Raw genomic sequence first — 13,237 nt, 5'->3', positions numbered from 1 at the left:
ACACAAAATATATATTGGAAATGTAGCGTAGAAATAAACAAATAATATGTTAGTTTAGATAAAAACAACAACAGATTAGCGACTGTATTTTGCCGTTTTACTAGTGCCTTTACTTTCCTAAGTACCAGTTAAAAGCTTCAACTGATACGTTTTGTTTTCATTGCAAATTACTGCACAGCAGCCAAAATCCCAAACACAGCAAAAAATCCACAATACTGCTTACCTTAGCTTATGTTGTTCCAGATGCTATTTAATTTATATCCGTGTGTCCCATTAGGAATATAATCCGTTATTTTGTAAATGTGCTTATAATTAAAAACCTCCAAACTTTTCCCGGTAAAACACGAACTCGTTAGAAAGCCAATCAAGCGTTTCATTGACACATCATCTGTGTGACGCTGCAAACTAAATAAATACAAATAACTGCATTTCTTACTAAACATTAAAATCAGAAGGTCTGATTGGTTCAGAAAGCGGTTCTTTCAATCATTAGCGCCAATTCTGTAGGAGCGTTCCATTCACATTATCTGTTACTGTGAAGTGCACTACATAGGGTATTCCACCATTTTAAGTAGGGAGCGACGCTTCATCACTATGCCGGAAGCTGGCTGGAACATTTACCCATTGCATGCGTTGTGGTTTAAAACGACCGGAGCGTTATTAGAGAGCAGAAAATGACACGATCAGAATGATGTCGGATTCCTTGAATCATTTAATGATATTATGCACTGTAGAGGGTGAAATATACAAATTCCTTTTCAATCTTTCTTTGAGGTACATTGTTTTTACAAATTTTTTTTTATGCATTTATTGACAAACTGGAGATCCTCTGGCCATCTTTGCTCATCAAAGACTCAGCCTTTCCTGGATTCTGCTTTTGTACCATACCATGATTACAGTCACCTGTTTGGAATCACATCATTATTTAGTTTTTTCACCTCATTACTAGCCCTAAATTGCCATGTTGCAGGCCTGAAATGCAAGAATGGAGGTATATTAACAAATGAAATGAAGTTGAGCAGACAAAACATGAAATATATCAGGTTCAAACTGTCTGCAATCAAATAAAAGTAAATATAAATGTAAGGAACACTGTATTTTTATTTTATTTGCATTTTTCTGATTTGGGATTGTACATAAAAGTACCCTGCTGACAGTTGGGCTAACTCATTCATTTAAAAATTTTTTATACTAATTATTAATTTATAAGTTCATTTATTTATTTATTTTAGTCCCCCATTTTCTCCTACCTTAATCATGACTGGGAACTACTTCTGGGAATGGATAGTGAGTTCATTTCATGGACAGGGTGCCAATTCATAACAGTGTCACTCACTTTCACATAGGGGACATTTAAAGCATTTAATGCACCTAGTATTGTATGTATATTCAAGTAAGATTATACATAGATGAGGTGGTTCAGGGAGAGAAAGTGGTCATGACTGAAACAGAAAACTCTAAATAGGTGTTTTTCAGGGTATTTAAAAAATCATCCTATAAAAGCAATAGCTTTTAAAGCCCAAATGGTTTACTTTTATTGTTGCAAAACCATTGTCTTACTGCAATGTAGTATTTAAAAATAATACTACTGTTAAACCATAAAAGACTGCATAAAATAATTGAAAATGTTATAAAACATACATTAAACATAATCAATAATTAATAATAATAGTTTATTCCAAACTGTTATTCAATGATAACGCATTTTTATAAAGAGTTAAAACAAAGGCAGAATGTTTTTTCTCTTCGGTCTGTTCAGTAATTTTGTGTGAATTAATGAGAAATGGGATTTGCATATTTCTCCCTCTACAGTGCATAATATCATTAAACCATTCAAGGAATCGGGAGAAATTTCAGTGCTTAAAGGCCAAGGGTGCAAGCTTAAGCTGAACGCCCGTGATCTTCGATCCCTCAGACGGCACTGCATCAAGAATCACCACTCAACAACAGCTGATATAACCACATGGGTGAGGGATTACTTTGGCAAACCTTATCAAGCACTACAATACAGAGTTACATGCACAAATGCCACTTAAAACTTTACTGTGCACAAAATAAGTTTTATGTTAACCATGTCCAGAAGTGGCGTCGACTCTGGATGGACCATCACACAGTGGAAATGTGTATTGTGGTCAGATGAATCAGCATTTTTTTTTAAAATGGATGCCGTGTGCTCCGGGCCAAAGACAAAAAGGACCATCCAGACTGTTATCAGCAACAAGTCCAAAAGCCAGGGTCTGTCATGGTATGGGGCTGTGTCAGTGTCTTTGGCAAAGGTCATTTACTGTGATGGCAGCATTAATGCAGAAAAGTACATTGAGATCTTAGAGCAACGTGTGCTGCCTTCAAGACGTCATCTTTTCCAGGAACGTCCATGCATTTTTCAACAAGACAATGAAAAACCACCTGCTGCACACATTATAAGGCATGGCTCCGGAAGAAGAGGGTACCTGATAATTCACCAATAGAGAATGTGTAGAGAATTTTGAAATGAAAAATGCGACAATGACAACCCTGTACTGTTGCACATCTTAAGACGTGTTTGCAGGAAGAATGGGACAAAATAAAAGCTGAAACACTAAATCCAGTAAAACCGGTATCCTCGGTGTTAAAACATCTTTTAAGTGTGGTGAAAAAGAACGGCAACGTTACAGAGTGGTAAATGCTTTACTGTCTCAACTTCTTTTGGAATGTGTTGCAGACCTGAAATGCAGGAATGGATGTTTATTAATAAATGAAATGAAGTTGAGCAGATAAAACATGAAATATCTCAGGTTCATCCTGTCTGCAATCAAATAAAAGTAAATGTAAGAAACTCTGTGTTTTTTTATTATTTGAATTTTCCATGCTGTCCCAATTTTTTCTGATTTGGGGTTGTACTTTATGCCATATTAATATTAACAGGTCCTTTCCTAGTTCTCAATATGCTGTTTCTGTTTTCCTGGGTTTGATCTTCGGTTTTTTGTTTCTCTCAGCTCATGAAGGACACGTGTGTAGATTACACTATGACGTTCAGACAGCTGAGTGAAGTGATTCCAGCTGAGCTGCAGAAGAGCTCCATTAATCACCTTCTGTTTGACTGTACATGAATCCAGCATAACACTTACCTCATTCGATCATTAAATCACGTTACTCATCTCTCAAAATAGAACTGCTTATGTTCAACCAAGCAATTTATTTTAGTTGATAATGCCAAATTACATCATTAAAAAAGAATCATCTCTATTGTTCTATTGCCAGCTATATTAGTAACTTAAATTTTTTTTCCTGGATTTTCTCCTTTTATCTCACAGTCTGGTTATTTCCAGTTCCCCGGTGTAAATCCGCTGCCGCTTGCACAACCCTCGATTTGATCAAAGAGATCTGGATCCCTGGACGCCCCATCTGACATGTGTTCAATCTGTGGCCACTTCTTGTCATCTGCCAATGTTGGGTTTGAACACAGAGCCATATTGCATATGAAGAGCCACACGTAGCTCCATGTGACTCCTGCCCCTAAGCAACATACAGCTGTTACCAAATATAATGTAAGCAATTGAGGGTCAAGAGTCCTGCTCAGGGGCACAACAGTGGCTTGACAACAGTGGTGGGGCTAAAACCAGTGACCTCCCAATCAGTAGTCCAGTACACTGACCAATGCCACTGTGATGGATTTTGTAAGAGTGGCTGTGTTACATTAGCATCCAAAATTTGCTTTTATTTAGTAGAATTTGTTCATGTATCTTTTATCCATGAAGTAGTTGCTGTTCTTCTGGCTGCAACATAACCTTGAAGCATAATACATCCAACTCGTTTCACTTTATCTAGATTAGGTAAAAGCATTCAGGAAACAATTGCTAGGGATAGATAATGTTTGCTTGCTACAGACATTAAGTTTTGTAAAGGTGTGGCAGGTAAAGTTTGATGAATCTTCTCGTCCGATCATTTTGTGTAGGCAATACTGAACAGTGGAACAATGTACCTTATTGCATGTGCCTTGCTGTCATATTGGGGGTTGGGGGGGTAGATTTGGTGTGAACATCTAGTTATACAGAAAACACTATTATTTACTATTTATGTATGTTCTGTTAGGAATAGTGGAGAATGTGTAATGTTTAGAACTGTTGGTATTTTGGCATTGTGGACTCCAGATGGAATGGCTTTTTGTCACATATACATATACATATGGACAGTACAATGAGGGCTATGGACATTGCTCAAGACATTGCTCAAAGGCTGCATGGCAATTGGGATTCAAACCTATCATGTTCAGATTGATAACCCAAAAGCTCAATCCTCTAAACTACTACAGTTTCATAAAGTATGGAGATTTGAAATAAATCTGCCCAGGAACTCAGATTGGGTTGTGGTCATATATAGTAAGTGGATGTGAACTGGTGGCTGTAATGCCAGTGTAAGACCCTAAATAATCTAATGCTTTATCAGTGAACTACACTTCATGGCCAAAAGTATGTAAACATTTCTTACTGAGTTCACAGTAGGTATTACAGTCACACTCATTTTAATGTGTATTAAAATCAATTGTATAAAATAAATTATATGCATTAAACTTTGTGTGGTCTTGGTTTGTGTGGTTATGCTTAGGACATTGTTATGATGATATGTTGGATATTTTTGGTTGGTGGACTATTCTCAGTCCAGCAGTGAGCGTGAGGTGTTTAAAAACTCCATCAGCGCTGCTGTGTCTGATCCACTCATACCAGCACAACACACACTTACACGCCACCACCATGTCAGTGTCACTGCAGTGCTAAGAATGACCCACCACCCAAATAATACCTGCTCTGTAGTAGTCCTGACCATTGAAGAACAGCATGAAAGGGGGCTAACAAAGCATGCAGAGAAACAGATGTACTACAGTCAGTAATTGTAGAACTACAAAGCGCTCCTATATGGTAAGTGGAGCTGATTAAATGGACAGTGAGTGTAGAAACATGAGGTGGTTTTAATGTTATGGCTGATCGGTGTAAGTGGATGTAAACTGGTGGTTGTGGTGCCAGTGTAAGACCCTAAATAATCTTATGCTTTATCACTGAACTACACTTCATGGCCAAAAATATGTGAACATTCCTTTCTTAGTTCACAGTAGGTATTATAGTCACACTTATTTTAATGTGTATTACAATGTAAAGTCAATTATATAAAATAAATGATATGCACTGAACTGTGTGTGGTCATGGTTTGTGTGGTTATGGTTAGGGCATGGTTAGGACATATGGGCATGGTTTGAAAAGCATGGTGTGTGTATTTTGCTACAAAACATGTGGACATGTGTGATGTTGCTTCTTATAAGTATTTCTCAGACTGGGTTAAATTCTACTTGCGCAGAATTAGAATGTAGTGGCTAATCACATCATTTTCTAACATCATATTCAGCTCACTGTGAATGTGCAATTATGATATGAAGTGTGTTTGTTCCCTACAGACAAGTCGTGATTCAGAGGAAATTGGCAGAGCGGAATGAGAGGTACATATTTATTATTTCATTTGTGTAGCACTGACAAATGACAGTTTTGAGCATAATGTTTTAGAATAATATAGAGTGAGGGATGACAAATATTTAGCAAAATGTTTCCTATACATGTTCACAGAAACAGTTTCAACACCATACCGTGATGACCACAGTGTTTTTTTACTGGTCATTTCCTCATTTGTGTTATGCAATGTGTGTTGGTAAAATCTAGAGGTTAATGCTTGCTACATTCTGCGGAACTGGATGGCCGAGGCTGCTATTAGGAAAGCAGAGAATGATGATTTTTCTGAGGTAAGTCACTGTTGCTCAAATCTGTGAGAGGGTTAGTCCTTGTGACATACCTGATTACATGTAAAGCATTTAGATCTTGGTCAGGTTCACAGTGGGTTCCACAGTAAAACCCAATAATAATAATACATTTACAGCATTTAGCAGACGCCTTTAGTCAAAGTGACTTACATTGTAGTTACAGTATACAGTCTGAGCAACTGAGGGTTAAGGGCCTTGCTCAAGGGCCCAACATTAGCAACCTGGCAGTGGTAAGGTTCGAACCAGTAACCTTCTGAATACTAGTCCACTAACCACAAGGCTACGGCTTGCATTATTATTATTATTAGTAGTAGTACTAGTAGTAGTAGTAATAATAATAATAATAATAATAATGAATTAATTTAAAAACTAAAATAATTATTAATAATAATACAATTAATAAAATGTTTAATTAAAAGTATAATTAAACTTAATAAATTACTAATTATGCTGCTCAGGTGGCGCAGAGGTAAAAACACACGCTGTTCACCAGAGCTGGGATCTCGAATACATCGTATCGAATCCTGGTGCTGGCTGAGGCTGAGCGGCCACATTAACAACGATTGGCCTGTTGTTCAGATAGGGGCGGGATTAAGCCGGATGGGGACTCTCTTTAAGACTAGTGCGATTACGACCTCTGCTGGCTGGTTGGTGGCGCCTGCACGGAGATGAGAAGTGCGGTAGAGGGTGTAGCTCTCCGTACACAGCGCTGTACTGCACTGCACTCATCAAGTGTAGGTGATAAGATGTTCAATTGCTGTGCACGTGTCGGAGGGGGCGTGAAGCAGCCTCGTCCTCCCCAATCAGGAGCAGGGACCAGCATTAGTGAGAGGATGATTGATGGGCAGAAATTGGATGTGCTAAAGTGGGAGAAAAAGGGAAAAAAATACTTTAAAATTGTTTACAGTTACTGTGAAGTGTTTGCTCTCAGTGTCTGGCAAAAAATGTCATCATAGTCTTACCTTCAGTGAACTCTTTCTACCTTCACCAGCACCCTTGTGTGAGTGGAAATAGACAAAAGCACATTAGGTATGGACAATAGCACATTAAGTACAACCCCAAATCAGAAAAAGTTGGGACAGCATGGAAAATGCAAATAATAAAAAAAGAAAACCAGAAAAACAGATTTTTTTACATTTACTTTGACTTTTATTTCATTGCAGACAGGATGAACCTGAGATATTTCTTGTCTGGTAAACTTCATTTCATTTATTAATAAACATCCATTCTTGCATTTCAGGCCTGCAACAAATTTGGGACAGTAAAGCATTTACCAGTTTGTATCGTTGCCATTCCTTTTCACCACACTTCAAAGACATTTTGCCACCAAGGATACCAATTTTTACACTGCATTTTTATTTTATTTGCATTTTCCATACTGTCCCAACTTTTTCTGATTTGGGGTTGTACATTAGTACATTTGGATACGTACTATATTGTACTGTAGGGTACCAAGCAATGGAAAAGGTGCTTGATACAGCCTGGTATAGAAATGCTGTGAGAACAAAAGCATATGATTGACATTACTTGCATACACACTATACCATTGGCTGAGCCATCATTCTTGTAGAATGTAGGCATTGTTATCTTGGAGACTATTTTCATCAGTATAATGCAGGTGATTAGTTAAAATAACTTTGTACCAAACGTACACCTTAGTATCAAACGTAAGAACTAAGTAAGGTGCTTAGTTCTAATGTAGATGAAATCCATAGTCATTCTGTACTTGTCCTGCAGGTGGAGCTGTTGCTTCAGTGGTGTGAGATTTAAAACCCAAACACAAAGCAGTGTCGTGTACTCAGACTTTGACTAGACAATTTGACAGACAAAAAACAGCAAAAGACCAGGTTACTCCAGCAGATATCCACCACGAGCTTCAGATCTAACTGTTAGAAACTCCTACTGATCTACATTATCACTCAGATTAATACATTATGGAGCCACTTTGAGAAGAACTACTGAAGCCCCCTAAATAGGAATAATATCTTTCAAGTGGCCTGGACTTACTACAAGTAGACGATAGAGCTTTTAATAAGCAATATTTATTTCAATGCTTTAATTTCAATCCCCTGCCACTTACAAAGCATCGCTCCGTGTATAACTGATGTTGCGTAGTCAGTAACATATTAAGGCAGACAAGTCCACTATTTACAGCACTTATTATTTAAAAAATCCAAAGGAAATTTACAGCCCGTCTCGTTTTCTCTGCAGTTTTTTCTGCAGTTCTGACATAAAGTCTCCACCAGAGGGTGTCTCTAGAGCAGGTGTAGTTCTCTTTGGAGGTGGCGGACCAGCTTTCCGTTGAGGGGGCCCAGCTGGATTGGCTGCAGCAACAGAGGGAGGTGGAGGTGGGGGTGGGGGCGGAGGTGGAGGTGCATTTCCATTTGCTGCTGGTGGAGGAGGAGGAGGAAGGAAGTGATCTGGAGGAGGTGGAGGAAGATCTGCACCCATCATCGGAGGCGGTGGGGGAAGGAAGTCGGGAGGTAGCTCCATGTCGTCGCTCGGAGGTGGAGGAAGTGGCAGGTCCATTGGAGGAGGGAGATTGGGCAAAGCTCGGGGAGGAGGGTTAGGTTGCTGAGGGCGCTTCTTTATGGACACAGTGTTGGGAGACTGTTTCTTCACAGGCAGGGTTGGAGCAGGTGCCAGTGGAGGAGGAGGAGAAGGAGGAGGAGGTGGTAGAAAAAGTGAAGGGTCAGGTGGGGGAGGAGGCAGGATTTCCACTGGAGGTGCCGGTGTCAGAAATGAGCCCTTAGAAACAAACACAATATTGTCATGAATCAATTTGAGTTGTGCTAAGTATAAAAGCTTTTGTACCTACATATCATGCCAGATTCATGCCACTTTTCTACATTACAAAATGTTCAGTAAATGTATGGATTATACAGTTTATTCAAACCATAATAATCCATAATCCAGTCTCTAAGGTATTTCATTAAGGGTTTTTCCACCTCAGCTTTGTAAAAATGAATAAAAATCAGTAACTGTAATCTCTTATTCACAAAAGTATTCAGCTCCTTTGCAATTCTCCTCCAAATTGTGGTCAGGTGCATCCTGTTTGCTTCTTTTATCCTAGAAAAGTGTCTATAAATCAATCACCAGCCACCAGCTGCAAGTTGAATTGACTGGACATAGTTTGGTAAGACACTCTCCAGGGTCTGTAAGGGCTCTCAATTTACACTGGATTGACAGAACAATGTAAACAGACAGTGGATGTCTGTGTTTAAATTGTGGCACGGCATACATTAGGGCAAGCATTAAAACATAAACAACATCCAAGACTTTATGTGTGGGTCAGTGGTAGCTCAGTGGTTAAGGTACTGGACTAGTGATCACAAGAATGCTGGTTCAAGCCCCACCACTGCCAGGTTGCCACTGTTGGGCCCCTAAGCAAGGCCCCTTACCATTTAGTTGCTTGCACTGTATACAGTCACAATTGTTTTAGATAAAAGCATCAGCTTGATGCCTTAAATGTAAGTGTTTTTATAATCACTGTAGCCTCAATAATTTTGAAATAAAGAGACATAGGCACAACCTTGAACCTTTCTAGAGTTGGCCATCCTGCCAAAATGGGCATCTGGACATAACTGGCCTTTGCCTGGGAGGTGGCCAGACTAAGCCCAGAATTAAACTCCATTGAATATTTGTTGAGATATCTGAAAATAGCAAATTGCATACGCTCACCATCAAATGTGATGGAGCTTGAGCTATGCCGGAAGACTGTGCCAGATCAAATATGAGAATGACTGATACATTGTGGTGAACCCTAATGGGAGCAGCCATAATTTGTTTAAAATCAAATCCACAACACAAAGTATGGATTCTATAGCACCCTCTGTGTCTCTGCTTTTAATGTTCTTGAGAGGATTTGTGGTATCTGCTGGTGTTTTACAGACACTTCGGTCAAAGCCTCATACCCTGTTTTAGTGGTTTATTGCTTTTCAAACAAATATTAATGCACCAAACAAAAATGATTAGTAGCAGGTTTCTGATATTATGTAAACTGAGGGAGCGAAAGAAGCAGCCTAAGCTGTTTTGTTACAGCAACAGGCTGAGCCACATTTAACCTAAATACAAAGCTTTTTTTGACTGTTTTTTGACCCAAAATATGTGCAAAGGAAATGCCCCACATACATAATGTCAAATCATAAACACAATCTATTACCTGAAATAGTAAATAAATACTGTGAATATGAAATATTTAATTCAAATATTTCTTTCTGTTTATGGCTACAACAGGAATCATTTAATGCACACCATACATTAAGGACCAAAAGTCTAGCTGGACTGGTTGTAATTTGACACTAGCAATATGATCTAGTTTTGATCTGCATCTTTACAGATTCTACATTGATACATTAATACTGATACAGTCAGTCAAGCAGGAAAATATGTGAAAACATGCCCTAGTCGAATTTAGGAGTGTAATGCAGTAATTGACTGATAATTCAAGCACTGGAAACCTACAATGTCTAATCATGTTGTGTATTCAAAGCGTACATGGATTATCTAAATGCTAAATCAGATTCAGAACAATATTGCTTGCCTTTAAAGCCAAAAATAAAGACCAGCCCTCACCTAACATAAAGCACTTATTACACCTCTTATTTTCACTACATTACCCTTATTTCCACTAGACTTGAATCACCACACATGACTCAATGAAGTCATGCATCAAAACATTTCTCTGTACTAGCATCCATGTGGTAAAATGTAGTCACTTGCTGTATGACGCATACGACTCATCTTTTAGCAAGTACTTAAGTACTTAACATTAACTTGCCTATAAAAGACTAATGATTACCTGTAAAAAAGAAACCCTCTTTCCTTATCCTTACCCTTATAGCTATAAACCAGTTTTTATCTGAATGTTTAACGGACTGTTGTCTATTTATACCAAAGTCATGAAATGTCTTCTAAAGACCTTACATTAATGCTATTCAATGATTGTTTTAGGCTTTACATAGAGACAGAAACACTTTTTAGTGCATTTTTGTTCCACTGAACCATTGAGGTGCAGGTTACTGACAGTTAAGAGGAAGTGACACATCTGCACCTCTATGCCCCTAAATATAAGGCAGAAGAACATGATTTTGTAAGAGTGCCCAGCTGTTAATCACCACTGCTGATGAGCTTATTGTAAGTGTTTTGTACCCAAAGTTTCTTCACAATATTGTCAGGGCGATTTTCCTTAGAACACCACTCAATATGTGCTTCCACTGAGACATATGAATACAGCCAGTGTGTTTTTCTTATAGCTCAATGACTCTTGCTACCCAGAAAGCCATTCATGTTCCATAAGTTCCTAATCACCCAAAGTGACCCTGAATAGGATAAAGCGGTGGTAAAACAGACAATATATGAATGAAAGTTCCTTATCACATGTGGCTGTAGCACTATAAGGGCTCATGTGATTCCTTAATGACAGGGTGAATGCTTTCTAGTTTAGATACTTGAATACAAATAAAATAAATACAAATATTTTTCAGGACGTTTTCTCTCTTTTCAAATGAGTCCTGATTACAACAGATAAAATCAGTATTTAATTTGTACAAGAATTTTGCCCAGAGGTGTAAAACAGTTGTTGCAGGCCTAAGTATTTTAAAATAATAACTGTTGTATTTTGTTAAATCTAATTGCTGCACATGAATTGTAATAGCATATTTCCACCATGTTTACCTTGGGCGCTGGTTCTGATCTAGGCTGAGAAGCATGTCCATTAGCAGCTTTGGCTGAAAAAAAAAACACATTTATTACTTATTGCATTATCTTCAATAAAAGAGTATATTTAAAAGGCTGAATGTGTGTAAAATGCTAATTAAAACAAGAAGCAGTAGTTTGTAGATCACCTTTGTCTTGTATTACATTGAAAGCAGTACAAAACACAGTTAATGTATGTAAATAAAGATCATTTTAAATCTGCCCATACTATGTTTTTAAAACAGTTTGGACAGGTGCTTTACTCAATCTGTGTTACTCAATCTTTCATTAACCCTTTAATGGTCTGTCAACCATTTGATTGACCTTACTATGAGTCTAAATACTTGGATAAAAATAAGCTGTACTTAAATAATCTTGTTTAGGCTGTATCTACTGCTTGGTTGACGTGTATTAAACTCAAAAATATTGGTAGATGGTTTTAAGAAAACAGCCTTTTTAACCTGTCAACTCATCTATAAAAAGATGCCTTAGGGAAACTGCAATTTCCCTCTGGGATCAATAAAGTAAAGTATTCTGATGTTTGTGATCATCTCAACTGTTTGGTAGAGACTCATTACAAAATACTGTGTGCACAGTAAAAAATATATTAATTGTTTGTTGTTGGTATAGTCCCAAGAAACTGAGAAATGCAAAGAAATAATTTTTTTAAACGTTATTTGGTTGGTGAGACCATTAAAGGGTTAAGCAACACTTGCTAATTGTTTGGAAAAGAAATAGCAATCAAACAATTCTAAAAGTAGAATTCTTTATATTTTTCCATAATGTTTTTCCGTCTTTAGACATGCAAACTTACAGGGCTGTTACTGTATTTAGCACATCATAATGTACCACACATTTTAATATGAAACAGCTCTGGCACTTTGTAATGCATCAGCACACTCTGATAACACATACAGCCATACTGCTAAAATATGTGCACAAAAGCACTGACATCCCTGACAAAGACAGCATATGCCAATAATTATGGCCTTACAGATGTGCTCATGCTAGTTTCTCAGATTACTTATGCTACGGGCACTAAAGTCCTCTGCATACTTCCTGCGAAACTAAGTTTGCGAGCATTGCACAAAGATGAACGTGTCTTCGTGAGCTTACAAGCCGGCATACTTCTAACGGTTTTGTTTTGCCTGTTGCGTCTGCTCCACAGCTGCAGGTGAAGCTGTGACATTTATGATTGTATTGTACTGAAATTGCATACCTAAACTGTACATACTAAATTAGAGGCAGTGTGCAAAGCTTGGCCGTTACAGAAGTAAGCTCTTTCAGTAGTGTTCAAGTGTGCTGCGTTTGCATACATAAAAAATGGCCCAAGCAGTGGATTATCCGGGTACTTTTTGCGTACTGTTTAATGAATACTACGTATTTGGACACACTACCCACTCCTGCGTACTGTTCAGTAAGGAAGTAGCGGTTTCAGACGCAGCCGATGATCACAGTTGAGACGCTCCTCAAAATCCATGTTTGTTTTCATGGCACGCCTCTTTGTTTTACCGACCAATCACAGACGTTGTCGCAAAGTGACATCGTCCGCAAAGTTTACCCAGCTTCCATGTGAGTGACAAGGCAAGCGAAGCCACTGTGTGATGTCCATGGTCTGCATGAACACACCCAATTTTAAGACAGCCACTGAATTTTAAACTCATAACCATCTTGATAGTCATTTTCTTCCTGATGCCAAGAACATGCCGTTTATAGGTTGACTTGTCAGGCCACAATACAGTTTTTACTGGTTATCGG

At 38.2% G+C, this 13,237-nt stretch overlaps 1 protein-coding gene across 1 annotated transcript in view; it reads right to left on the bottom strand.

Moving 5' to 3' along the window:
- Nucleotides 1-7,804: 7,804 nt before the first annotated feature.
- apbb1ip (amyloid beta (A4) precursor protein-binding, family B, member 1 interacting protein) overlaps nt 7,805-13,237 on the bottom strand; it is a 60,433-nt gene continuing 55,000 nt past the window's right edge. Inside the window, exons 13-14 of the mRNA XM_062991123.1 lie at nt 11,459-11,511; nt 7,805-8,530 (exon numbers count right to left, since the gene is read on the bottom strand). Of these exons, the coding sequence (XP_062847193.1) occupies nt 7,967-8,530; nt 11,459-11,511 (617 nt within the window). The 3' untranslated portion in view covers nt 7,805-7,966. The remainder of the gene's footprint in view (nt 8,531-11,458; nt 11,512-13,237) is intronic.

Source organism: Trichomycterus rosablanca, chromosome 3, assembly GCF_030014385.1.
Source record: "Trichomycterus rosablanca isolate fTriRos1 chromosome 3, fTriRos1.hap1, whole genome shotgun sequence".
NCBI classification, from domain to species: domain Eukaryota; kingdom Metazoa; phylum Chordata; class Actinopteri; order Siluriformes; family Trichomycteridae; genus Trichomycterus; species Trichomycterus rosablanca.
Note: the sequence above shows the minus strand (reverse complement) of the source record. Positions and strands in the feature narration are given on the sequence as shown.